This window comes from Fringilla coelebs, assembly GCF_963513975.1.
Source record: "Fringilla coelebs genome assembly, chromosome: 3".
Lineage (NCBI taxonomy): Eukaryota > Metazoa > Chordata > Aves > Passeriformes > Fringillidae > Fringilla > Fringilla coelebs.
The window spans coordinates 58,753,203-58,780,964 of NC_140030.1; the positions used below are offsets into that span (position 1 = coordinate 58,753,203).

At 40.4% G+C, this 27,762-nt stretch overlaps 1 protein-coding gene across 1 annotated transcript in view; it reads left to right on the forward strand.

Moving 5' to 3' along the window:
• Window positions 1-24,255, forward strand: part of LOC311152149 (monofunctional C1-tetrahydrofolate synthase, mitochondrial-like) — a 107,058-nt gene extending 82,803 nt beyond the window's left edge. The window contains exons 12-13 of the mRNA XM_084202996.1: window positions 17,737-17,845; window positions 21,483-24,255. Of these exons, the coding sequence (XP_084059122.1) occupies window positions 17,737-17,826 (90 nt within the window). The 3' untranslated portion in view covers window positions 17,827-17,845; window positions 21,483-24,255. The remainder of the gene's footprint in view (window positions 1-17,736; window positions 17,846-21,482) is intronic.
• The last annotated feature ends 3,507 nt before the right edge of the window (window positions 24,256-27,762 follow it).

The window sequence follows — 27,762 nt, forward strand, 5'->3', positions numbered from 1 at the left end:
GAGCCAGAGGGGTGGATCAGCTTCCCTGCAAGGCCGTGTTGGACACAGCCCTGCCTCACAGACAGGTTGCATTACTGCAGTTGGATGCTCTGGAAGGCCCTACCATAAAGGGAAATGTGGCTGCTGGAGCAGTCCTGCTCTAAGTGTCAGGAAGGCAGGCTGGGGCAAACTCAGCCCACGCGCTGTTCCCAGTGCTAGTTCTCTGCAGAGCGCCTGAGCAAGCTCACCCAAGGTTCCTGTCCCAACAAGACAAAGTACTGCATTGTACATGAACGTTTTAAGCTGTTTGGCTGCATCCCCAAACTCAATTAATGGAACCTGGAGGCGTGGGCTCTGCAGCACACATTGTGACTGATGTGCTGTGAGCCGCAGGTGCAGCAAGCCAGGAGTGGTGGGAGCATTTCAACCTAGTCAACCCTGTCAGTTCAGCCTGTCACTCATCATTTTGCTTTGGGATAGCTGGTTTCAAAAAGAAATAAACAAAGTAGAAGTCTCATATAAATTAAAGTCATGAACTGAAGGCTTTTGTGAACAAGACGGGAAAACTTAACTGAAATTTTTGAGTAAAAACAGCAATACCATTATTTTTAACTAGCTTCCTTTTGACAAGAAAACTTTTCCTTCACAGGCATTCAGAATAGTAGGAACACACTTGTGGGTATACCCACCTACCTGCACACTACACACTTTTAGTTGTAGTGTGCAAGTAAGGATGCTTCCACTTCTGGATTTGCATATTCAGGAGAAATCAAGTACAAATTTTAGAAACATTCACAAGTAGGTTACATTGTGAAGAATCTCTATACTTTGACTGCAGTAAGAAGCAACTGATAAGCATTCATGGGGATAAAATTTCTCTGTGTATGCTCGTGTTCATTTTGATTGGCAAATAAGTTATTTATCCTTCAAAGTGGCTCCCTTCCAGATACCCTTCAAAGATAAGGGTATCTTTCATCCTTCCTCCTCCTTTCATCTCTTTTCCCCACCCAGTATATTGGATGTGTGCTGGAATAGAATCAAATACAAAAGTTGTATCAATCCCCAATGTAGTGCATTTTAGGATTTTTGCATCTTTGCTGGAAAATAAAACACTTTGGACAGTTGGAGAATTATTTCTGTGATGTTGCAGATGTATTTATTTATTTGCTTGCTTGTTTATTAATTATTTGGATCCTCCTTTGGGTGTTTTCATCCATAGTCTTTCTTAACCCTCCTCTGTATATTTTACACCCTTGTTTCTCAAAAAAATGCTGAGAATTATTTTCATTTGAAATAAGAAGACATCCAGGATTCATCCATTTTACCTTTCTGCTTGTTTTATTTTTAGCTTCCCTGGTGCCTCATAGAAAGCAGCAGCTGTTTTGCATTCTGTATCACATAACATCCTTTTTAACAAGTCAATTTAGAGCATCCTTCCTCAGTATTTTGAAGGATTCAGCAGACTTACTGGTACTTTGCTCCTTCCTTCTCATTACACCATCATGAACTGGTAATATGTCATCTATGTGGTGCTGCTCTGTATTGTCAGAGGACTAATTTAATTAATTTTTATTAACAGTCCCTTAATTGAATTTTTGAAAGACAGATAAAATTACAAACACAGCACAGGAAGAGCATAGGAAGAATGTCTGGCAGAGCTATACAAATAGATGTATTGTTTCAAATATTCCCTGTGCTGTTGAACAAGACATGTAATCTGTAAAGGATTATGTGTAAGAGGGAGAATGATACTCAGAGCAATACTGAAACTTATTCAAGTGGTCAAAGCCAGTAGAAAAGGAAGAAAATAAAGTCAGATACATGAAATCATGAGTGCCTCCAAAGTGTAGTGGCTCCTCTTCTCTCTCCCAGACACTCAATCAAAAATAAAATAAAAATTACCCTAATGCCTGTGCTCTGGAAGAAAGAGAAAGAAGGCTCCTTCAGGAGAAAGAGCCAAGGTGACATTGCAACCCACAAATCCCTAAAAGGTGGGCATAAAAAAGTGGGGACCACAAGCAAATAAAGTTTTCAAATAGCTCCAGTTGTACAGTAACACAAAAAGCCCATGTTGCATGAGGATCATCAAGTCCCACAGCTGTGTTTCCACTGAGCTGGAGAGTTCTTGGTATTCCTGAGTTGCCAATTCAGATCCCTTTTGAGTTTCTTTTAGGATAACTTGCTGGTAGCATACACTGATATAATTCCATTAAAAATACCTTTGAGTGAATGTGACCTGTCTCCCATGCCTTGCCTTATTCAGCAGTTTATCCTAATTTGAATGTGGAAAGTCCATCTGCCACAAGAAACCTGGTAGCTGAGCAAGCTGTGTCAGTCAGTGACCACACTTCCTTACACTACTGAGAAATGTGCTGCTACAGAGTCTGTAGTAAGAACAGATTCTTTCACCTTTTTCTGAAGGAAATGTCAGCAATCATTTCAAGTTATTGAAATGCCATTTCCTAATAGTTTACATGCACTTTACAAAATAGGCACAACTGGGAGGCTTGCTTTACGCCCAGTCAGGAGCACCATGATGGGAGATCCGGTGAATGTAGACACAGACACCTACCACACACATGCATGTGTCATGCTGGAATGGGGTACCTTCAAAATTTAAACAGAATGGCTGCAAGCATTTCTATTCCAGGATATAAGTGTTTTTTTCTAGGTAAACTGAATCTGCTCTGAAATGTTAGCTCAGCCTATGTTTACTCTTGAAACTGGAAAACATTTAAAATCACATTTTCTAAAGGGAAAGCAACTTTTTTCTTTCCTTGGATTGTTTAGACCAAATGGACCATTTCATTAAAGATATATTCTAAATCTGTTTCCCAGACACAAAAGCCATGATAATCCAAAAATGTGCCTTCTTGTAGGCCCTTCAGTATGATTTCCAGTAAAGCTTAAAAAAAAATAGTAGTATATGAGATGAATCCCAGATAACTGCATTGTAATGTCTAGTGGTTTCATTTTCCAGGGATATACTCATAAAAGTTCATTTTTAGGGGTCTAAAGCAATCTTCATTTTATGGGGCAATTAAAGACTTCTGTTTTGATGTTGTCTGCTGTTCTCTGTGGGATTGATTCAGAATCAAATACATACTGTAGAGGAAAATTCAGCATGACAGTTTGCTGCTGGCATTCTTCATGGAGAATTGCTGTATTCTCCCAGATGGAAAAGAAACTTACAAGGGAGTTTTATTTTTCTGTAGGTCTATATTATAGCTAACCATTCCTCTACTTATCACTGCAGGTACATGGAACGCTGCCTGGTTTTGGAATCTTTCCCCTCTATAAAGTACAAGTTATGTTAATATTTTTTGACACTTGAGTAAGAAAAATTCTTACATATTATCAAATTCAAGACAACTGACTGCCCTTTGATTATTTCCAGGCCCACATAATATCATTCACAAAGATAATACAGTATGAGGTTTAGGGTTCTGACAGACATGTGTCTACAAATGAAAATCAGATTGCTGGAGCTGGATCAGCCCCTGTCTCTCTGGGGGGGTGGCAATGCCCCGAGTGTATGAACATCTGATTTGTTTGTGAATGAGCTCCACAGTGGCTACAGTTTGCTGTATTTAGTGTTTTGTAGGTAAGCTTCTGGTATTTTCACTTTGCTCTATATCACTCTAAAAAAAAGTGGTTATCCAGAAAGTGGGTTGAGAAGTGACCGAGGTGTTTCGGTGACAGGAGCTAAGGGAGGGATAGCAGGGGTGTCTGTCTCAGCTCCAAGTCCCACTGTCCTTGTCCCCTAGTCAGTCCTAAAGCTGGTGCAGTCCTTTGGTGATCTGGGGAGGGGTCAGGCAGGCTGCAGATGTGTCCCTCTTGGCAGCAATTTGGGTGTAGGAGCCTGTGCTCTGGAGGCTGTAAATCACTGCTGCCTTGGGAAGGAGCCCAGGCTCCCAGCCCAGCCTGCTCAGCCCTCTCTGAAGGAACAGCAGTGTCAAGGGCTGCCTTTTGTTTTCTTTTTGAGGGGTTTTCACTAGCAAAGAGACCATCAGCCTTAACCATCAGGATGAGGTAGGCAAAGGTCAAAATCTTAGGAGAGGAAATGAGTAATAAGGACGTCACAGACCATCTCCTGCGTTATTTGGAGTTGTTCCCTGGGTATGTCATAGTTTTCCCTTCTCTCTCACTGAATCTTCTTTATTTATATATATTTTTAATAGTAGCCTCAATGACAGTGAAATGGATGAGTGCAGGACCTGTTAAATGCCAGCTTCCCCTTGTATGGCATCCATCTGTAAATGCACTTAGAACAAACATCTGCTCCCAGAAATTACTTTCTGGCCTGTGCTGGTTTTTTCAGTGTCTGCCAGGCTTTTCATCACCTTCCCCAGTAATCCCAGCAGGTCCACAAAAAAGTAAAGATCCTTATTTGTGTGACATTGCAGCCACTTCAGCTGGCTTGTTAAAACTCAAAAGTTATAACTGGAAGAGCAGTGCAACCCTATTCACAAGAAAGAGAAACTTTTCAGTTGTGAAGGTTATCACATATCTTAGGCATACATAACCCTGGTTACTTCTGCATTATAATCTGGATCCCACAAAAATTAAAATTCATGTAAAGTACCTTTTTCTGCTAAAATCTGAATCGGTGGTAGAGTATCTAGACAGTAATCTTGAAAGGCAGAATGTTACTGATGTCATACAGCTGCACATTAATGTGTGGTCATTCCCTTCTGAAAACAAAATATTGAACTGGTTTTAAATATCAGCTTGCACACAATATGACATGTAGTATTTTGCATAGGCTTGCTGACTTAAAATGTGTGTTTAGAGCTGACTGATGTTATCAGAGCTCTGCTGTTATCCCTGAATCAATTTAGCAAAAGGTTCATATTCTTTAGCAACTTGACCACTTTCTTCCTCTCCATTTAATGAAAACTTCTTGGATTATTCTTCACAGAAACAGTTTTAAGACTCTTGACATGTTATCGTGTTTCTAAGATTTGAAGTACTGAGAAAGCCAAGAAATTTTAAGTTGTCATGTTCATAGAGAATGTGTATCTGTAAATCCAAAGGCTTGTGAATTTCATGGACTTGTATTGTGTCCCTGTGGTGTTATACATAGTTTAAAGGTTATCTGAAGCCCTCTCCATAGCACCTGGAAACTAGTTTTTCTTCAAAAATATTTTCAATCTGTGAAGAGATGCTGCCAGGCATTTATATTAATACTTCTATAAAAGAAGGAAATACTTTCTCACATGTGACTAAAATGTGGAAGTCATTAACACAGGAAAGCCATTGAGTCCAAGAATTTAACAGGACTTCTGAGAGGTTATAGCCATCACCAATATACAGGGTTGTAATTAGAACAAGTAAGTAATTTGGAAAAAATGCTAAGCGCTGTGTTCAAGGATTCAGTTGGTCTTCAGCTATCAGCTCCCAGCTGGACAGAGATTGCTTTGTCAACTTGCACAGTTTCAGCTTTTCTCCGTGCAGCATCTGGCACCAGCCCTTGCAGGAGACACCCCTGGGACAGGCGGGCACAGCTCCCTGCCTGCCTCTGGCTGCTCTGGGCTGCAGCTCCTGCAGCATTGATGGCTGCACAGCTCTCTGAGCCTGCACAGCACCCTGCTGCGCCGCGCCTTTTGTTACTGGGCTGAATCACAGGGAAAGGTGATGTTCACCAACAAATAAAGCAGATATAGACTCCCCTTCTTCTTCTAGCTTGGACAGCTCTTTCTCATTCCTGTGTTTCAGCTGTGGCCAGGCACGTGCTCTGCACCATCCTGCAGGGTCAGGCACAGTTGCAGCAAAGCAGGAGGAAAATGGAGAAAGAGCATGCAGTGGTGCACAGGGAGCCAAGCAAAGCCTTTTCTGTATGCACCAGAGAGAAGCATCACACTGCTGGCACTGTGTATGTCAGGTTTGCTTTGTGTCTGAGACCCTGAATGAGCTGTGCTGACTGTAGAGCTCTGCTCCAGGCTGTAGGAAAAAGAACATCAATGCTATTGTATTTGGCACCTGTAGAAAAGATGTGATGCAGAGAGTAGACATGGAAAATAAGCGCTCTGCAGGTAATCTGTCCAGAATGGGATCAAGGAATGCTTGTGACAGCACAAATAAGCTCCCTCTGAGTTTGTGAAGCTCTTTGTCTCTTTAATTTTCTAGGGAAGAAAAGAAAAAAGCTAAATTTCCTGATAACTTTCACAGAAATAAGATCAACTTTAAAATAGCTTTACTGTCAGTATTTATTTTCTGTCTGAGAAATGCAATGTGGAAGCCAAGATAAAGCAACATTTTCCTACAAATAAACATCAAGCAATTTTCAAATGAGAATGACTACATGAATTCCAGTTGCTGGAGGGGATGCTGCTGGTGAGATTGCAGCAGGACCTGTGGCTGCATTCAAGGGAGAGCGCTCTTGCTCACCAGCAGCCTCTGTTCAAGGCAAGTGCCCATGCAGGTGGGTAGCAGCACACTGCTGGGGCACTGCAGCTCTCCAGGTGAGTTTGGTGTGCCATCCTGGGGGGATCTGTGTTTGTGGGGTTGCCAGGAGGGAAGGAGGAAGGCTGGACGTTAGTGGCTGTGTTACGGGTTGTGTTTGTTATGCCTTGGCTAAGCGGTGGAGTTGTAAATGATTTCTTTGCCAGAAATGAAAGTTCATTGCAGACTGGCCTTGTTTTTATTAGGAAGAGTTGGAGGGGTATACCATAAGAGTAAATAAAGGTTATGGCTTTACCTGCTAGTTTGTTCACTTTGGCATTGAAGGGATTATATATTTTAACTGTTTTTTTATTTCTGTGTTACAATTTTTTTTGCTTTTAGTCTTCTTAGGATTTACTCTGTATGTTCACAAAAACCTTTCCACAATGGTGACACTCATACAGTTTTTCTAGTGATTGGAAGGAAGTTCCCATAGACTGTACGAGATGTTTGTCAGAATAAAAAAAACACTGTGCTAAGTTGTGTTGGGATGCAGAAATTCATTACCTTCCCTTTTCTTTTTTGCCCTTTCATATACTTCATTTGGGAAAAATACTACCCACAAAACATCTGTTTGGGGGTTAGTTTGTTCTTCAGACTGAAAAAATGTGTTTCCAAATAGAGTTGATTTTAATTAGAGGGTTTAGCAACATATTTATTGTTTTTGTGAATATATTGTTATCCCTTGTTTTATTGCTGAAACCATAGTTAGGGAAGTGACTTACTGCAAGTTCATAGAGAACATATTGTGAGAAATTGAGAAAGTTGCATGAAAATGCTGATACAGCATTCGTTATGTAATAGAAGAAGATGTTGCATGCAATGTTATTTTTGAATTTCAGTTATATGAGACTAAGATAAGAATCAGTTACCAATTTCAAGTTCCATTATCCTAGCAGCACCTCAGCTCCTTTTGGCAAATCATTTAACCTTCTCTGCTTCCTAGCTAACAATTTAAAGTCAGGATCTTATTTTATTTATTTTCCAGATGTACTTGAAATACTTCATTCATATATGTAAGTACTTTGAGGAGAATTATATTTATAAATAAAAAATACATAAATCTTTATTATATTATGTAAGGATACACATTTGTAAGATAAAGATTGTGCTCTCCATCAGTTGACAAAATTTTATTGTATTTCCTTTGACAATTAAATCTGTCTTGACAGCTTGTTAACTGTCAAGAAAGTGAACAAAAATTAGGGTTTTCATATTTTCTTCTTAGAGAAATGTTGAAAATCAGTACTGCCATAAGAAAGTTAAGTCCCATATTCATGGCCAGAATTTTTCCCTTTTTTCCTTTCTCCTTAGAGCTATTAGATGGCTGTATATTTCTCCTTACTGCTGTTAAGATGGCTTACAAAGGAGCTGGTTCTTCTGAACACTCGAGTTCACCACAAGTCAGTAGCTTTCAGCCTTTTTCAAAGTTTCTCTGTTCTTTTATTTTCCAGGAGAAGTGTGAGCTCTAGCATAGGTTATTCAAGGCTTGCTTTTCTTAGCAGCCTTGTGAAGACTTCTTAAAATAGTGGTTCAATAGACTAGAGGAGGAAAATTGCTGATCTAAGTGATATCCTTATTTTTTCTATTTTGTTCCTTGACAAAGGGGACTGTAGTACATTCTGGCATGATTCTAGAGGACACACTATATTGAATAGTGTGTGATGCCAGAGGTCTGCAATGGAATTGTGACTCAGACTATCTGATTTACGTAGACAGTTTAACAGTTTGGCATCCTTGTATCCATCCAAGCTGGAACCATTCTGATCTTCTGGGTTAGGAACAAATAGAAAGTAAAAGCTTTTTAATTCCTCAGTGGAATCATTCCTAAGATGGAATGCATGGACCAAGCATATCAAAACAGTAATTTGTCTGGAGAGAAAAACTGTGTAGGGTTAGAAAGCCATATCCAGTGCTTGTCATTGTCTATTTCTTGTTTGCTTCAGTCTGTCTTGAAATACTGTGTGTTAAATAAGTTTTATTTGTAAAGAGCAAATAATTTAAATTGTTTATCCAAACAACAAGTGACTTGAGAAAGTAGATATAGAAACTTGAACTAAGGAGGTTAGAGATGCTCACAGGTCAAGGTTTGTTCATGAAGACAGTCCAGTGATAGTGACTGATGCTGTTGGTGCCTACCACATTTGGTCATTCTTTGGAGACAAGCTTCCCAGGCTCTTCTTTCTGCCCTACCCATGATACCTACAGACCAGATAGCAAACTGCACCTGTGAAGTGTACATGCTAGCTTTTATTGTTTCCCAGTCCTGAAAACTAGATTGTGTCTACTTAGCTGGGAGCAGCAAAGTACAGTCACCTCCTCTACCACTTTTTTCCACTTCTGTTGTTTTGAGGTGGTTGCCAAAAATCTAATACCCTTTGGTACCACAAAGGTCATCACTGGCACTTAGTTTAAATCAAGTAATGAGAGCGAGCCAGTTTGGCAATTTAACAGTTTAACAGAATTCATTTTAAGGAGCCCTTCACTATAATACCTTTATGATCTTTAGAAGCAGTTTTTCCCATGTATATATGCACACAAATGCACACACACACGGACATCTCCTTTCCCTGCAGCGATGTTTCCTAGGAAACTTAACTTACTCAGGCATCAGTGGGCCCAGTTAATTGTAACCAAAAGGTCTAGCTAGTATGGCAGCAGTTTAATGTTCTTTTATTCATTACAGTTATACAATCTTTTTTGGTTTTTCCATGTTGTAATTTGCCATGAAATGACTGCATGATGCTCCTTGTGCTCTCCTAGTATGGTGTGCTGAGAAGGCTCAAGTTTGTTGAGCACACACATTTGCTTCACGTAGTCTACTGCTGCCACCATCTCCAGTTTCTGGGCTGTAATTGAGGTTTTCTCAGAGTTGTGAAAATTTTAACCAAAATGGCATAGTGATGATCAGCAGCACAAAGCGTGACTTGGTCCCAGAGTTTGCAGAACAGCACTTCTAAAGAAACACTTGGTACAAAATAAACAGGTTCAGAGGAAAGGAAGGGTGCCCAGTCCCTGAGCAAATACAAGGCGGCTGACATGGGTCACCCAAGATCTCTCCCCTCCAAATACCACAAAACTTGCTCTGCTTTCAGCAGAAACTGAGCTGCTGGCAAAGTTTGGACACCTCCTCTTTACCAGGAGATCTGAGCACTGAACAAAGCAGGAGAATTATGTACCCATGAACATCAGGTGCTTTAAATATTAATAATAAATATTATTTAAAGCACTTGAGAAAAATGCCTTTATGCTCTGGATTTATTCCTTCAGAGGCCCATTTCCAGCACTGTCTGATATATTGGATACTTTTCAAGAATGGGAACAGCCCTGGGAGCATCTGACATCAGGATTGAGCTGCAGGGAAGGATTTCTCCTGGATGAGGAGGTGATTTTGTACAGGAGGCAGTGAGCAAGAGTCCTCTGCCAGGGATTCTGTCTAAAGCCCAAGGGGGAGAGGAAAATCAGGATGCAGGCCTTGGTCAAGGGAGCAATTACTTCTGGAAATGGATTTGAGTGGGCTGGGATGAAGGAAGTGTTTTGGAACAAGTCACCTGGAATTTGTAGTCTCATTTTTTTTCTCACCCCCTTTATTTCCTTCATTAACGGGTTTTTTTTCTGAGGGGTTGTTTGGTTAAGTTGGATTGTGTTGCTTTCATTTTTGTAGCATTTTGTTTATCAATTACCCTGTGTAGGGCAGAATGCTCTGTGAAACACGGTGTGGATTGTATAGAACTCAACTAACACCATCTAATGTGCTGCCTCAGTGAGGTGTATTTTTCAATTAAAATTTAATATATCATTTCCATTGTGCTGTTATAATGGGGACCATTTTCTTCTGCTTCAAGTGTGGTTTTATAAATTCTAAGATGAAAATGAGTTGAGAGAACTCTGCCAAGAGGAACTGCAGTCATATATGTGAGTCATAAATATTTTACTTAATTGGGGAAATTGCTCATTCTGTTACAGATTACATCTATTCCTAAATATTTTATTTAATAGTAGAAAAACGTCCTTTCTGGGTCTTTGGTGCTTCAGCACATCACTAACAGCAGCATTTGAGTTCCTCCACCGAGAAATCCCTTGCTTCCTTTGGGATATGCACCCAAAGATCTCTGCAAAAGCTGTACTGGATAGATGTGGACTATTGTGTGGGTTTTGTTTATTCCCTAGTGTGCCCAGGAGGTCACTTTTGGGTTCAGATCATCTCCATTCAAGTTGAGTAATTTGTTGGATCCTGGTAATCCTTCAGAGGATGTAGCAGGGCACAAGTTGCTTCTGCCTAACTTGAGCACCTGGCAGCAAGGCCAATTTGGATCGTATAATCAATATTCAGTACTTTTATAACTTCATCCAGATGCTGAGAGCAGAGGAGCAATGTCCATACATTTTGTTGTTGTAAATCCTTTCACAAAAATCGAACAATTGCCAAGAATGTGTAAAACATCAAAGTAAGAGGCAATTATAATACAATAATTGATGCCAGATGGACTTCTGCACCTGAGATCAGTCAGCATGCCAGTGAAAAAGAGCCGTTTACTGCAAGGAACACTACAGCATATGTTGGGGTAGCATCAGCATCTTTTCAAACATTATTTTAACCATTTTGAAAGCTGTTAATGTGTTGAGTTTCTTGCTGTGGTTGTTCTTAGACATTGCAGCAAGATCCTTTCCTGTTAAAGATTTCCTGAGAAGGAAATATGATCTTCGCTCTCCCTAACTCCTGTGGCCATCAGGGTTGGCAAATTTTCATTAAAAATTGAAAGTAAACCATTATTTAAACAGTGACTAAATATCATTGGTTAGCTGCTTTCAGAAAGCCTTATTATCTTCAGGCAATGAAAAACAATGAGACAATATTTTCTTAAACATTATGTAGCTAATAAAGTAATTTTTTTAAAAAACATTGCCATTTCCAAAACTGAATTTACTAGATTGTAAAGGTTGATATTTTTTGAAGGAAGCACAAACTTGCCTCCATTATGCATCTGATTTTCCTAATATGAAATTTGTTTGCTTTTAAGAGGTGGTGAAAGGTTGCTTGAGTATCCCTTCAGGCTTTGGTATAGCATTCCCCTGTGTAATATGTGGTGGATGGATAAGATGAAGACTATATTGTGCATTTTTTTGTTTTGGCCATTTCGTTCTGATGTTCTTGTAGTTATTAGGGGAGGGGTGGGGGGGTGTGGAAATGCTGTTTTCTTAACTATTCTCTTTTGTTATTTTCATGGAATTTTTTTTCCTTTATTCAAAACCTGAGCTACCTTTGAAGTGATAGAGCTCTGTAGACTGGGGGAATTTTCCCAGTTTGTTCTGTGGAACAAACTTCAAGATGATTCTGGAAATGCTTAGTGTATGCTGCCTAATTTTTCTGTGACCTTTTCACACCGAGTGCCTCTGTGTGCTGTAGGACAGTTCAGTTTGAAGATGAAATAAGTGACTGCTCACTGAAAGTGTTTGGACAGTTGCATGCTTCAGAGTGCTGGAGCCCTACCCATGACCCTCATTGCATGGATAGTCTCATGAAGTTTTTCAAGTACAAGTTTGAAATGGAGGCTGCAGGGCCATAAAGGATCCAGTAAAGAGATCAGCACACACCTCTGCAGCCATGCAGTGCAGTGAGGTGACTGCTAATCTCTCTCTCCTGCTCCATGGACTGCAGTTCCCCTGGTGCCAGCTTGCAGTGCGTGGCCAGCACCGCACGTGTCAGCGGGAGTAATTGGCACTCAAAGCACACCTAAGGGCAGGCAGGACTGGAGACCTGGAAGGACTTCTTCAGAAAGTTATCCCATTCACCTTTGCATGCCCTGAGACTGACAGATGCGCTGAAGGTGAGCAAATTTCAGGTGGTGGATCTGTCTTCCAGGGCTCTAACTCACGCTAGGAAATGTTATTGAAACTCCGAAGCGTAGCTCCTTCGTGCTGTGCCTCAGGATTCCAGCAAGTTCTGGCACGCTGACCATAATGCATACAGGTTTATAGCACTATTTATAAATCTCTTGAGTTTCCTCTTGTATTGTTTCTTGCTGAGGGAGTGTGGGATATGCAATTCATGCCATCAGATTTTATTGAGGAGTTATCCGCAGTCATGTGCATGCTGGATTCCCCTGAGAAACAACATCTGTTTTCTGCAGTATTTCAAGTTCCAAAGGGTTGTGAGTTGTTACAGCTCATTTAATTAACAAAAGGATACAATTAAAAAATGTGAATTACTTGTGTTTTTTGTCAAACACAATCTTAACTCCATAATCCAGAGAATAGGGAGGTTTTTTTCTACAAGCCTATTTTTTGATTTTTCATTATTTTCTAATGAGTTGTTCGCCATACTTTATGTAAGCACAGATTCCTCAGATTTTCTTTCTCTCTTCAACAGAAACCATGTTTTGCCTGTAAAACAGACACTTCTTGTCTTATAGGTGAAAAAGACACTAACCATGAGTTGGATGTGGTCCTTGGGACCATCTGTTTTGCAAATTGTGCCATTGTGCTAACCCTGTTAAGGCAACCTCAGGTTCTGTTAGGACCTCTTCATATAGATAATTGAAAAAATACAGATACATATATGGATGAATACACCTGAAAGGCAGGATGTGAACCACTGATAGGTTTTTGTATGATAAAAAAAAGGAAGCTAAGCAGCATAGTTCCTCATGGGACCACAACAAACCCGGTGAACAGAGTCTTGGTGCTTGACTGTGTACAACCCTTATGTAGATCTCATGGCCAATTCAAATTACAAGTGAACACACAACTGTAATTTAAATGAAACTTAGTTACTCTTCCAGTAACTTTGGATGCATTTGTGGAGAGGGTGTGGAGCAACACTTTCATTTGGCTTTCTTGAAAGTAACTGGCATTCTCCATTTGTAAGGAAGTTCATTATGGTTTTTTTGTTCAGTCATGTAAGTAAACCTCTGGAGGATCATAAATGCCTAATATAACAGTAGCCTTCAGGCATCCTTAACTAAAATTGTATTTTATCTTCCACCAGCTGTGCATTTCCAGGAATGTAAATGATCCTTAGGATAAGCTGTCTGTAAGACTTGCTGCTTTAAACACAGAGAGCCATAGTAACAAATAGCTCTGTATTTTTCACATCATCTTTCTGCAGTTGATTCGCTCTCATGGATGTATGGACAGTTACACAGTTTGTAGAGAAAATGGTCTGTTCCTAGAAAACTAGTCCCTATTAACTCCTAAATTATTTTTATAACTTTTTTTTTCCCCTGCATGAAACATTCATATGAATTGCATTAAGCCTTAAGGTTAATCAAGCTCATGCTTTATATTTTCCCTTCTCCCAGGAAAAGTGTGATGGTAGCAGTTTTGTTCAAATTAAGTACTGATTATTTCAGCCATCTAAATCCAGTTTGTGATTTTCAGTGGATATGGTGCTGTCATTCTCCACTTCTTACCCTGTTCTTTTCTCACAGCCACGCTGTGCAACATTGCATAGCTACCAATCTATAGCCCAAATGTTGTTGCAATAGAGTGGAGAGTTTTGCTGCTCTCTGGGTAATATATAGAGGATGTTTATTTTATGAGATGCTAAGCAAGCTGTTGTATGACTATAAATTTCTGTGGGTTTTTCTCATGCTGTACATAGCTGCTAATAAAGTGATTTATGTTTTAAGCATATTTTCTCTTTCATTGTTCATTCTGCTTTTTTCAAGTTTGAAAACTGAAGTAATTTTAGTAATTAGTTATTTCAGGAAGAGAGGTGGAGATAGTCTGCTGGACACTGTGCAGGTACAGAAAGTGCTACAGCCAGGGGGTGGTTGGCTTTCCCCTTTCATGCACAAAAATCTGGGCTCTGGTTACTCGGGTCAGGGAGAGGGATCCCTCTGGATCATGCCTGCTGGGGTAAAGACCAACTCACTTATTAATGCCTTTATTCAGCATCACAGAAAGTGGTGAGAGGGAAGAGGATCCTGAGCCTGCAGCCATGTGGAAAGCCAGTCAGGTGAAGCCTCACTGCAGCCTTGTAGCAGACTGAGCCCTCTTTTCTTTCCTGCCTTGGTGGTGGAAGGAGAGAAATGGAGGGCTGCAGAGGGAATAATCAGCCGTGCTCTCCTCAGCCAGGCAGCCATCTCCTCCTATTGACCTTGAAGCAATGAAAAAGGGATAGATTCTTCTGTGTGTACAGATAATGAGAGCAGAGAGTAATGATCATAAATCTACATGGCTTTGCCTGTTTGAAAGTCTGGGCCATGGGAAAAATGACAGTACATAGTTTATTTTCAGTCTGTGATTCACATAAGTATTTGTTCCAAAGTGTTTCTTCTGGAGGTGTTTTTTTTTTGCCTTGTACTTCATTTTATGCAGCAGTGGTTTTAATTCAAATGACCCTATTCCCTTTCGTTGACTTCAGTATTCAATATGAGAATAGCTGTATTTCCCAAACCAGCAATAAACTGGTTTGATATTTGCAATTTTTTAAATGTAGTAACTTTTCATTAGTTAATACAGTACACTTATACTGGTGTAGAACTGTGCCTATGAAAGGAAAAAAAAAAAGTCCAAAATATGAAATACATATGTTGGACTTGTATTTAATATTTCTTATAAAAATAAAAAAAAATTTAAAACTAAAAAAAACCTGAAAAATTAAAAAAAAAAAAAAAGGAAAAACTCTTCTAAATTAGCAATAGTTTAAAAAAAAATTTAAAAAATGCCTTGGAATTTGGGAGTTTGCTTTCAGATGTTGAACTTCCATACACAAAGTAACCAGAAAGTTGTCTTTGGCAATTTGTTCATTCCCCTCCCAGTGATATGAATTTCATTAAGGCAGTTCTTTGTCAAACATTAACTCAGAAACTGGAAGGAATCTGAGACAGAAAATAATTAAGTAACCCTAATGATGTAGTAGTCCAACTATCGAGGCCAGTGGATAAAGAATAGTAGCAAGGTGTTTTAGTACTTAGCTAAGATGCCAGGCTAGTGTCAGCCAACAAATGATGTCATGCAGTCAGAGGCAGGGTTTGGTCAACACAAACTGACAGTTTTGTCTTTTAATCCTACTACGTACAATAACAAAACATCAGGAAGAACTATATTTAAAACCAGAGGAAATGTACTGAGCCACTCGAAGAGCTTGTTGCATTGTTTTTCCTCTGAGCTAGATCTCAAGTGAGATGATGGCTGCGCCGGTACTGAGCTCCCGAGGCGCCTTTCCCCTCCTCAGCACACGATTAACCTCTGAAATGGCAGCAGCATTTCCTCTCCGGAGCACATGGGACTGTGCTGGGGAGGTTTCACATTTTGCTTGTGTTCCCGTGGTGGAGTCATTACGTGAGTGTTGGGAGCAAGGCTGAAGCATAAGGGAGATGCTGACCCTCTCACTGAGAATGCAACACAGTCTGACCCAGAGCCTGGGGGGCCTGTAAGTCTGGCACTCGGGAGCAGCTAGGATGGTGGTCATACGTTTTTCCTCTTTGGAGGCAATTATCCTGTTAGGGCTTGCCTTTGGCCAGAGCAAACACTGTAGCTGAGCTGTGCTTGTTGGGGAATTCGGGAGGATAGAGGGAGGAGGTTGCCTGGCTTTGAGCTCTCTGCTGCAGAGCTGGAGGTGATGGCTGGCCACAGTGTACTCTGGCTGCTCCCCCGGCACAGCCTGGGGCCTGGAGGGGATCTGGTCATGTGGTGAGCAGATTTAGTTCATTAGCCAACCCGCCCTGGCCACAAAAACATGCACTGACACCAGTTCAGTGTGTTGAACAAGGCTGGTTGCAGTAAGACGAGTGCCAGAGCCAGCTCCAAGGCAGAATCATTCAAGGGGTTCCCAGGGTGAAACTTCCCTCTTCCAGCAAGATGTTTCAGCTCACTCACGAAGACATACCCTAATCTGACTCCTTCTGTTTCTGGTACTCAAGTCTGTATCATTTTTTTTCCTACACAGCCATGTTTGAAGGTTACCTCCTGTGGTCAGGTAGACCAGCAGTTTTCATGAACTCTGCTGACTTGCCCTGGTGAAAAGCTTGTTCCTCAAAATCTAGCAATTAAGTTTTAATGCTTAAAAGACTCTCAGCCAACAGTCAAGTAAAGTTAAATTCCAGGTTCGTTTCAAGAGATTGTAAGGTCTTTCCTCAATTTAGGTATTAATATAGGGCCTTTTACAGCAGGGGCATTCTCCACTTTCTCCACTTATGAGGTTAAGATATCAAAAGGGTTTAAGGAGTCATTAAGTCCAAATGCTGATTTTAGAGTTCCTTGAATTAGTGGAAATATAGTGAGCTATTCAGGGTGTGAATCCAAAGTGATCCAAACCAATCCAAACTGGTCCTGTTTTAAAACTGCCCCACAGGCACAGCCTTTGCACTGTGCCAGTGGGGCCAATGGGAATGGGAAAGCCCTTCCTGGCTTAAGGGGCTGAAACAAGAGAAAAGGAAGCAGATCAAAAACCAGCATTATTCTGCCAAACCTGCTCTCCAGACATCTCCTTTGCAAGGGAGAAACAAGGAATCCTTAGGCAGGGAGTTGGGAACTGGAGGAACCCCTGATTTAAAGGGGCTTAAACTGTTGTGGGGCACTTCAAGATTTCAATGTCAGTCATGTGCCTTTAATTGCTGCTAAAAATGCCAATTTCAAAGAATAGTATAAATAGCCTGAGCAGAGCTGTAACTGTGTAGTTTAATTCCATGAAACTATTGACATGTTTAAAAGTATGCAGATGCTAGTGTCTTATGCTAGATCAGGATCTTAATTATGCATAGTTTGAGATAATTGGGTTGCTTTAGCTTAGTATCTCAACCTGTTAATTCTAACTACTAAATTAGGATTCAGCTGTAATTCCTGTATGTTTAGTAGAACTATTTCAATTTGCTTCTGACATTGGGTAAGTGTTGTGATTAATTCTGCTTCTGTATTCTGGTTTTCTGTGGGAGAGGTCTGAGTTTAACATGTTCATATCACCAGGTAAAGTCAGACAATCACATCTTTGCCCTTTGCTGTGCAATTTCTTTTTCAGGAGATATAAATAGATAAATGTTCTGGATAAATATTTTGGGGAACAAGCAAGTTTCCCAAAGGGTGTTCATTTTGTTACAGAATTTATTCATAGGTTGCTGTGCTAGCCTGTATTTTTTGGCTTTTGTTTTCTCTTTCTTGTCTTTTAGAAGCTCATACTTAAAAATTCATCAAAAAAGTACCAAGTTTGACATTTTTAACAGAAACAAAAAATGTGGTACAGATCACATCTGGGGTTGAGCCTGTGTTGAACAATCCAACCTTTCTCTTAATCTAAGGTTTACATGCAAGGGTAGGCTGATTATCTGCTTACGGGTGCAGGAGTATAACTGAATGTCATTGTTTCCACAGATGAGCACCATGCCAGGACTGCCCACAAGGCCATGCTTCTATGACATTGACCTTGACCCCACCACAGAGCAAGTGAAAGGATTGTTTTGAGAGTGACATCCAAATTCAGGTCAGTCAACAGCCTTTATTTTCCTGTTCCAGCTTGGGGGAGGATGTTTGTGCCTAGCATGTGTGTAAGAAAGGTTGTCAGGAGTTTATCTAGGCTCTAGTTTCAGTAAGGACTTCAGACACTTTGGAGGTGTATTTCATAATGTGCAATTTATCACATGGGTTTCTCATTTGCTGAATGGTGACTGGCACTTTGCTGTTGTCCACTAATGGTGCCTTTTGGATTTCCTGGCACTGTCAGTTTGGCATCAGGAGGAGCCAGCTCTGCAGCTGTATTGCTCTTGGCTATGGAAAAAGGTAGTCTGGAGAAACCATGTCATCTTACTCCCCTCAAAAGAAATACTCTTTGATAGGGCACTCACGTGGCAGTGTGCGTCTGTCATTACCTAGGTATCAAGGCAGGTATTTCTCAATGTGTTCATGAGCTCTGCTTTGGTTTTTTGTGTTTTGTTTTCATAGCTGCTGTCATCTCTCTCAAATGGTAATAAGCATTTCAGGAACACAAAGCTATCCTCTTAGCCTGTTTTTCATACTGGATTCTCCCCCTTTTCCTCGAAGGTTGCAGTTCCCCCACCACCTCCTCCCTTTCTCTAAGTACTTAATCTTCTTGGTGTCCTGCTTTAATTTTGTGCAGCACATGTTCCTCACTTAAAAATACAAGATGTTATGAAAATATTTCATGCTCCTCCACTTTAACCTTTTAACATAATAAGTGGAGTAAGAGAGAATGTAACCCTGACTGAAACAAACCATGTGTGCCTGTCATGGGATTCTCTCCTTTCATCACTTAGCTTTCTCCCCCAGTAGATTGGTCTGGAGAGCAAAAGGGTTTTTCTTTTTTAAGACAGAACAACATGAGCTAATGGGACTATGATGGGACCCCAGATCAGCCACAGCTTTGAGGTGGATGTGCCCAGGTGCTTCAGTCCTGCTTTAGCAGTCCTTTCTTACTGTGGACTGAGAGCAAGGGCTTTCATTTTCTATTTCTGTGTTTTGATGGATTGTTTGGAGGAGGGGAGAGGTTTGCACAACCCAACCAGACCAAGTGAACTGTTCACTTGCCCACACGTTCACGTGAATGCCACAATATTCATGAGAATAAGAGATTCTGAGAGCAGATTCCACCAGTTTGTGTGTGTGCCAGTCAAGACAAGTAAAAAGCACCTACCTTGAAAGTTAACCTGCATGCACAGGTAATTAGCTGTATGCAAACCATCCCTGACTATTCTGTGGCTGGGTGGCGTCGCACATACCACTCCTTGGCACATATCCCATTTTTGTTACTGATACACATGATATGTCTGGCAGCTTCATGCATACATATTGATTCATCATGTGTCAGCCATGTAATTGCTCCTGAATCATTTGGAATGACTGTAGAATCCTAATGTAAAATCTATATGCAGATTCACATAGCTTGCTTAATTGGGTGTTTACTGCCTAGTCTTACACAAATCCATCCAAACCAGGGGCTGATGAGTTTGGAAGAACAACAGTAATTAAGCAGACAAACTACTCCATTCCAACTGTGAAGGCCTTTCATTGGAAGCTGTGCATGAAATGAAAATGTTAAACTTGGCTTTTAGTCAGTGACGGTGTTTTGGCAGATAGAAAAAGAAATGCTAATGAAGTCACAAAAACATAATAGGTAGGAAATAACATGTATAGCCAACTACTAATAAATTATTTTAATTTCATTACAGAGGTATTGTTGGCATCTGACAGATGAATGATTCATTAAGTTTAAGCCTTTTAAAGAAAAAAACAGCTTAGTTATATATATATTTCACCAATATAGGCACATGCTCACCTGTGTTCCTACCTTTAAGAATCTAAATAAATGCCTTGCAAGTATGGTAATACCCAGTGAACACCACACAAGGTAGTCAAGTGTTCATTAGCTCTAGAATTCATCTGGTTCATGTGCTAGATTTGTACATTGCTAATTTTGGAAGAAGAGAGAAATAATATTCCCAAGTAGTCTTTACTCCCAACTTTCTGTGGAGAAGTTTAGCAGTATCCTTTGTTTTCACATAGGCACTGAAGTGAACCCACACTGTAGGTGATGGGTCTTTACACTTATGAGGTCTTTGTGGGTTTGTTTCTGTGATAACAAATCAAGGGGTTTTTTTCATTTCATTTGAATTCTTCAGCATTTTAGTGTACGATGTAATATTACTAATAATATGTTTTGCCAGCTCATTAGGGCTGATTCAGATCTTTAAGACATTTTAATTGAAAAATATTTAGAAATTTGTGGAAGAGCTGCAGATATTTCATTATAAACATGAGACCTGAGAACAGTTGATTTAGTGTGCAGTTAATATCCTCCTCTGCAATGCTTATCTTCAGACCTGTGAAAGATACAGGCAGAAGTTCCTGCTTCTCAGGATGCTGTGTGAGGCTCTGGCTGAGCTAAAACACTGGGTGTCATTTGCCACTCTGATTTTTCTCTACCACTTCACAGCAGTTATTTGAACATGCTCTAAAAAGTCATAGAAGCAAAAACCTTATCATAAAAGTCAACTCTGTTTTTCCTCTGTTGACAAATAGCCAATACATGGGTAGACAATATTGCAGTCTCTCTGTAGGAGCAACGTGATCTATCAAAAGAATGAAACATTAATATACAGAAATGAACCCAAAGGAATCTGGCTAGTCCTTCGTCACTGGCCGCTGTCCTAATTAAATTATACTGCCCAACTCATACACTAAGAAAGTTGAAATTGTTTCCTTAGGAGCTGTCTGTAGAGAGCACCAGTCAGAGTAAGACTTACCTGGAGATAAGTCTGCCAATAGGAAGGAAAAAAAAAAAAAAGTATTTGCTCAGTGGGGGGGAAGTCCCAAACTGGACCTGCACAAGAAAAGTCTCTTAAGGACCCTTGTGAGCTCTAAGGATCCCTCTGATTTAATCTGTGGCAGTAGGTGCTTGCTCTTACTGTGCAGGCTTTGAGTATCTGGGTTGATGGCAGCAGGGGGAAATTGTTCTCCTCAGTTGCTTGTGACTTCGTAAGGCATCTACTGTCCACAGTGTCTGAGGTGTTCTCACACGCTGCTCTTCAGCACTGGCACAGCATCAGAATTATTTTAATACACAGCCTGGATACTTTGAACTTTTCTGAACTTGAGTGGAATCCCAGGGCTCTGCCTGTGAGCATCTTCATGGCCATAAATAAGTCCATAAAGAGAGAGAAGACCAAAACTGGTGTTCTAAAATTGCAAACTATTTGTTAGATGTTCTCATCTTAATTTATTCAAATACAAATAGAAAGTGTTTTAAGACCTTTCCCTTACAGCCATTAAACTGAGCCTATGGACAAAAAAGTTACTTCCTTTAGTCTCATTCCACAGTATTAGCTTTCAGTCAGCAACAATTACTACAGTAATGTGCAGTCTGAAGTCCATATTATGCTGGAGTACGAGTACAGATTTCTGTTTCTCACCTAGGGCTGCACAGATAATAAATAGGAGGTGCATATGGCATAACTATACATTTTTGTTTATTATGGTTAAGGCAAAAATATCCCATTTCACTGAAGCACTCATTTTAGAATGTGACACCTTTTTTTTTTTTTTTCTTTAAAGAAAGCAAAGATATCTTGTTTCAATGTATAAATTTCTTATCTTTGTCATTTCAGAAGCCTGAAAATTAAGAACTCCAACTTTCCTGTTTCCTGCAAGTAGGAGACAAAAAATGAGTCTGAAATATTCCTGTTATGTGTCTCTGGAGCAATGTCAAGATAGACCAAAGAGCAAAAGTTTACTCTTTCTTCAAACTAGTTTTTTATGATGAAATATAGCTGTACGGTTAAAAAAAAACCAAAAACAAAAAAAAACATGGCAAGCTAAAGTTTTACTCTCTGTAATGCAGGAAGCTCTCTACTAGGGCTTACGCTTGTTTGTGGATAAAATGACATTGAAAAAGAGCAGTTTTTCAACTCAGAGTTTTTGTCTTTTCTCAGAGGAGTTTACAGAAGTATTTCCTTTATCTTGGCTATCTACTAAAAACTTGCATAAACATGATTATGCTGTGTGACCAAGCCTATTTCTCTCTGAAAAGTACACTTTTGCTCCTGGCATTCAAGAGCTGAAACTACACACAGATTAACTGCACATTTTTGAGTTATCATCAAGCGTTGCTCTGGATGCGTTTGGGCAACAGCCAAGCTTCAAGCAAGGAAGATATTAAACAGAGAAAGAACAGAGCATGTATTTTGTAAAAAGTTTTTAATGTATAATTTGTTTCCTTGTTGGGCAAAGATCTTTTGAAACACTTAAGCCGTGGCTGTCTTGTATCCATAGGTCTGTCTTTATCCGAAGCGTGTGTTACAGGCTGTCCAGCTGATTATGTGCTTGTTGTGGTGAAGCTGGCTGTTCAGACAGGGCACTGCTCCTTCTGAAGCACTGTTTTGCTCCTGTTCATGGCTAATGAAGCCTCCTGCTGTGCTGGCTCCGACCTAGAGTTCTTCCCTGGCTGTACACAACGGCCCAGTTACAACAGAGGAACGTCCATCAAGCGGGGATGCGGACAGGGCACAGCTTTTTTATGCTTCATTTTGCAGGTTTTAACGACCACACTTGTAAAAGTGAAGGGTATTTCATTTGGAGGGGTATTCAAACAAGTGTGCTTTCATTTGTCTCAGTAACTTTACTTTCCTGGATTTTCCTAAAACCTGTAGCAAAACAAGCCTTAGGCACAGGATACTGCATTGAACTTTCCAAACTGCTACTCCTCAGGAAACTCTCGCTGACTGACTGTTGGTTCCTTCAATAACAAAAAATGCAACAGAACAATAGGGTGAATTGAGACAATAGGCCATTGTTTTTTTAGGTAAAAAGCGGTGAAATAATGATGAGAGAGTTTATTTTCCTGATGACGTTTTCCATCCTGTCGCTTCGCTCTGCTTACGCACATCTGCATGTTATGGGCTTTTGCAGTGTAGCCTTGGTTCCCTTCTACAGAGCCACATTTGGAGACTTAATTATCTCAGGAACTCTGTAGTAATTGAGGGGTTTGTTTTGGTTCTTAAAATCATGCTTTGTTATTTATAAACTCAAAACTATAATTATGGACAGTAGAGCAAACTGGGGGCAATTAATTGTCTGGGCCTTCCCTGGAGTAGCACGGAAATGTCTGCTGACTGCATTTCAGTGCTATTCATAGCATGGTCCTCAAGCACCACGGGGATTGCTGTGAAGATAAGTGTAAAAACTAGAGCAATTTAATATTTTATCCTTACTAGACGATAGAGCTCGTAACAGCCTAGACTGTGGATGCTTTAATTACGCTGGGGCATGACAAACATGATAAGTAGAAAGTCAGATTCAAGCTCTCAGAGCTGCTGGGAAGAGAGATTTCTTATATTTTCTACTAAATTGTGCCACAAAATACCACTCAATGCTATTCATACGCACAACAGTGTTGTAAATTGGTCTTGCACACACTCATCTATCTAGCCAAGAAACAGCCAGAGAGTTTTGGAAGAAAATAAGTGTGGTTTCAAGACATAGTTTTCCTAGTAGCTTCCTTACAAGAAAAATAAACAAGGTTTTCCCTCCATTTTGTCCAGAGAAATTCAGAAAATACAGAATTATGCCTTTCTTGGAGTTACTGTGGTTCCCTGCAGGTGCACTGGAATTGTCCCCATGCAGTGTGGGATACTAAATGTAGCACTGCCTGATTGCCTGAGAAGCTTGGATGGATGTGGATGTTTGAGCAACAAGTTTTATAAGTCATCTCTAGCTGCTGTTTGATACTTTCTATAGTGTTGTCTCCATCTTATCCCTTCAGGCCACACATGCTGGAACCATTTATCTGACCCAGCAGTTTTTCCCTAAAACACCATTCCAGCTCATTTAGTTGAGAGTTTGCAAACATCCTGTAATTTTTCTACTGTCATGTGCACAGGATTTGTTATATTGTTTAGATAGCTTCAGTAATTCAAAGAAAGCTGAAATGGCCGCTTTTGTCATAGCTTTTCCCCCACCCCATCTAATTAACTAGCTCCAAAATCTCTCATGCTATTGCATTTTTTGTCCTTTGATCCAAAGGGAACGAGCTATTGGCCACCAGCTGAGCCGCTTCCTCCAGGAGAGTTTAACGTGAAAACTTTTTAAGATCAGTCTTATTGATATGTGTGTCACTTGTTACATGGATGTGACTGTGGGACTCCTTTGTTTTTTGCATCTGCTCTGAGCAGCAGTGTCACAGGGCAGAACCAGAGCTTTATAAGGCAGCTTGCCAAGCTTATCCCTGCATTTGCTGAAGTGTGTTTAGCACCACGCAGTTATTGTCAGATCTGCTTTCTGTAGTGACTGAATACTTTGCTATTGCTACTGCTGAACTAATTCTGCAATGACATTGAAATACTTTTGAATACATGCAACAGGTTTCTTCATTTGTAGTGTGAAATTCAAGCTTCCAGAATTTCAGTTACTATGAACATGAAAATAAAGTCTGTGTGCTAACGTTTAGTTTGCACAAGTGGTGCCTGTCTGAATTCATTAATAAATACATCCATTATTTAATATTGTTCTCTCTCTGTGATCTTGTCTACTTAAATAGTGGCTTTCTTTTTTTTTTTAATTCCTCAGAAGTCATTTAGTCTTGTCATGCCCATGTCTGCAGCTAAACACAGCTATGCCAAGGAAGGAGAGGAGCTCAGCCATGGTGTGGTGAAGTGCCAGATGCTAGCAAAGCATGGGACTCTTATCTGGCTTCCCAGAACCCAGGAAAGTATTTGGTGCCTGGCTGTTACCACAAAGGGCCATGCACTAGAGGGTTGTCCATGGGTTCTCCATCAATACAGTCCTTTTAAAGTTAGTTTGTGCTTGGGGAAGGACACACTAGGCTAACACCTTATCCTGGTCCCAAAATAATCTTGCTGCTGTCTTTGGTCCTTGATGTGAAAGGCTGGGTCAGATGCAAGGGTCAGTTGGACACTGGATTTGTGTGAAGCAGTGTCAGGTACAGGAATATTATCTGTGGGCTTCTCAAGGTGGGATTCAAACAGAAGGGATACAAAAGCTTCAGTAATTATGAGTGCTAAATCATTAGGCCATAACAGAGCAGAAAACATCCTGGGAGCACAAATTAATAAAATGGGGAAGGCGGGGGAAGAAATCGAGCTTTGCAGGCACACAGTGGACAGTGTTCCTGTTTTCTAAATAGCTAACCACGTGGTTTGCATTAGAACTGGGTTTTTCGCATACTTCTCATGGCTAGATTTCCAAGCAGCTTCTCTGCAGTGTTTCAGCCAGGACCTTACCCATACAGAACAGGTCTCAAGCAGTGGCTTTGTTCTAGGTGGCCCATGGGCCTGCCCTGCTGACAGCCACCCAATCAGCCAGGGGTGAGTGTGGGAGGCATGTGCAAACTCTCCCCTCCACGGAATTATTAGGGTGATGAGGGAGGGTGTTCCCCCTTTAAACATGCATGTTTTCATAGAATTTTCTTTGGAGAAAATATTTTAGAGAAAAATTTTTAGGCGAAGATATGACCCCCTGCTTGAGAAGGTTGGAATGGGAGCACTGAAAGTTCCTTCAGGCATTTGTCCTGAGAACAGGACTGCTGTGCTATACATGTTACCATTCACTGTGGAGTTAAGGCCAGAGTGTTTACATAAAGTAAGCTAAATTCAAATATTTTCACAAGTGTGGTTATAATAATAGTTCCCTACTCCATGTGGTTGAGTGTAATGTATTACATACACACAAGCATGAGCAAGAATCAATTTGTGCATGCAGCTTTTATGTAAAATCCTCAATATTTGCTTCCCCAGTAAAATTTTTAACTTAGACCTTTTGAGCAATGATTGGGAGGAGCTAAACTGCTACATACCAGCATAGGCTCAACTGGTCAAGACTCTGACGAACATTTTTAAATCAACCCTACACTGGGTGATCTCCAGGTCCCTTCCAAGGTAAACTGTTCAATGTTCCTATGAGCTGAGATGTTAGCAGAAAAAGTTAGCACTGAGGAAGCCCACAGCTGGAATACACCCCACACACACGCCACAGGCACCTTAAGAACTTCACTTTGCAGAGTTCTAATAAAAAAGAGGATGTATCAAATACAAGTCATGCCCACTTCTATGCAATACACTAAATCAAGGTTTAAGTTATGACATTTTAAAAGCTAAATTGTTTCCCACTGGGCAATTTCCATCATGCTCTTTCAACTCAATTGCCATCAACATCTGGTCAAAGTTACACTCTTAATGCCAAAGAAGAGTTTCAGCTTTTCAGGATACAGCCTGTTAGTTGCCTGTATAATGCAGGCTCTGCATGTTCTTATCACACACACAGCTTACATTTTTCTCGAGAAAAATACAATTATGGCTGTATTTGTACAAAATGCGTATTATGTACATGACATGTAGCTGCACCACTATATGAACTCCAGGATATTTCCTTCCATTTTCTTTTTTGAGGAAAGGCTGAAGGGGAGGAGAATGTCTGACTTGAGACTGCAGACCAGCCCCTACACAGCTTTCAGTCAGACAGAATCTCTGCAAGGACACAAAATCCCTTTTTTCACTGGTTCTGTGCTTGGGTGCAACACCTATTCCTACTCTGGTCCAGCTCATCTCGATCACCTTGGTGTCTCCACTGCAGTCAGAAAAAGTTCTATTTGCCAACCTGTTGGTTTTTTTCCAAGCATTTGAGGTAAGTAAATGCTCCCTGAGGGAGGTTCTGGGGAGAGCAACAAAACCAGTATCTTAACTCCCATCTGCTCTTTATGACATTAGCTTGAGGTGGCAGTTTAATGAACCAGGCCCTGCACATCCATGCCATACAAAGGCTGATTTTTCCCCCCCATGTTTAGAATGATAACTGCTGTCATTCAGTGTCAAACACTAACACCTGGAAAAAGCTTGGTCATCCAGGATGAAACCTGTATCTAATTCTGCTTCTTGAACTACTGAAAGTCAGGCACACCTTAAACCTCAGTCCTGTCAGTAATAACCAAGTATTCAACTTACTTAATTCTCAATAGTATGGGGGAAATGAAAAATAACAAAAGAAGAAAAAGTATGAAGACAGTAAATGAAGGAACAAAGCATAGGAATCAAGTTCACTCTTTTGGGGCAGATTTGTATGACAGCAGTTGCAAATCGAGGTGAGTCTAAGAAGTAATTTCACTAAATCTCACATAAAAAATTCCTTTAAGTGGAGCAGTATATAACTTAGCACCAACAGTTCTGAAGAAGGCTGTATATAAAGCAAAAGTGCATTTAACTGTAAATTGCTGCTGAAAATGGAACTTTTAATACTAATTTGATATTAAAGAAATACACTAAATCAGCACAATGTATTGAAGTGTAACTAGGAAATAGTAGATAAAGAGATGACCAACAAGTGAAAAATATTGTCAGTTTAAAAAAAAAGCCAAAAATAGCTTTTGTGATAATAATGCACTTGCAAAGTTAATGCTGCTGGAGATGACCAAGACCCAGTTCATAGCAAGGTGTTGTCCCATCAATTCTGTCTCACAGAATGGATTACCAGGTCTCCAGAGACAGGAAGATCTTGCATTGAGCTTGTGCCTGGCATTACCTATAGCAACTGCAAGGGATCAGAGGGGTGGCAGCAATTGCCATGGAGCCCAGAGAGGGGGAGGCTCCAGGCTCACATTCCTGTGTGTACTGAGTCCTCCTCATACATGCTTCCTCTGTGGCAGGTAACTGCAATAGATAACCTCACCTTGGCTAAATTTGGACATCTCTATCCCACAACTGCAGTAACTCAGCAACAAACAAACCACACGCCAGCCTGGAGGCAAAAATGGAAGAGTTATACCCAGAATGATTTAAACACGTCTGGGAGCTGTGCAGACAACCTGCAATTATCAAACCAAGAGTCTCACAAGCTGTTTAAAAGACAGATGGTTTCTTTTTCTAAACCTTCGGAAAGGAC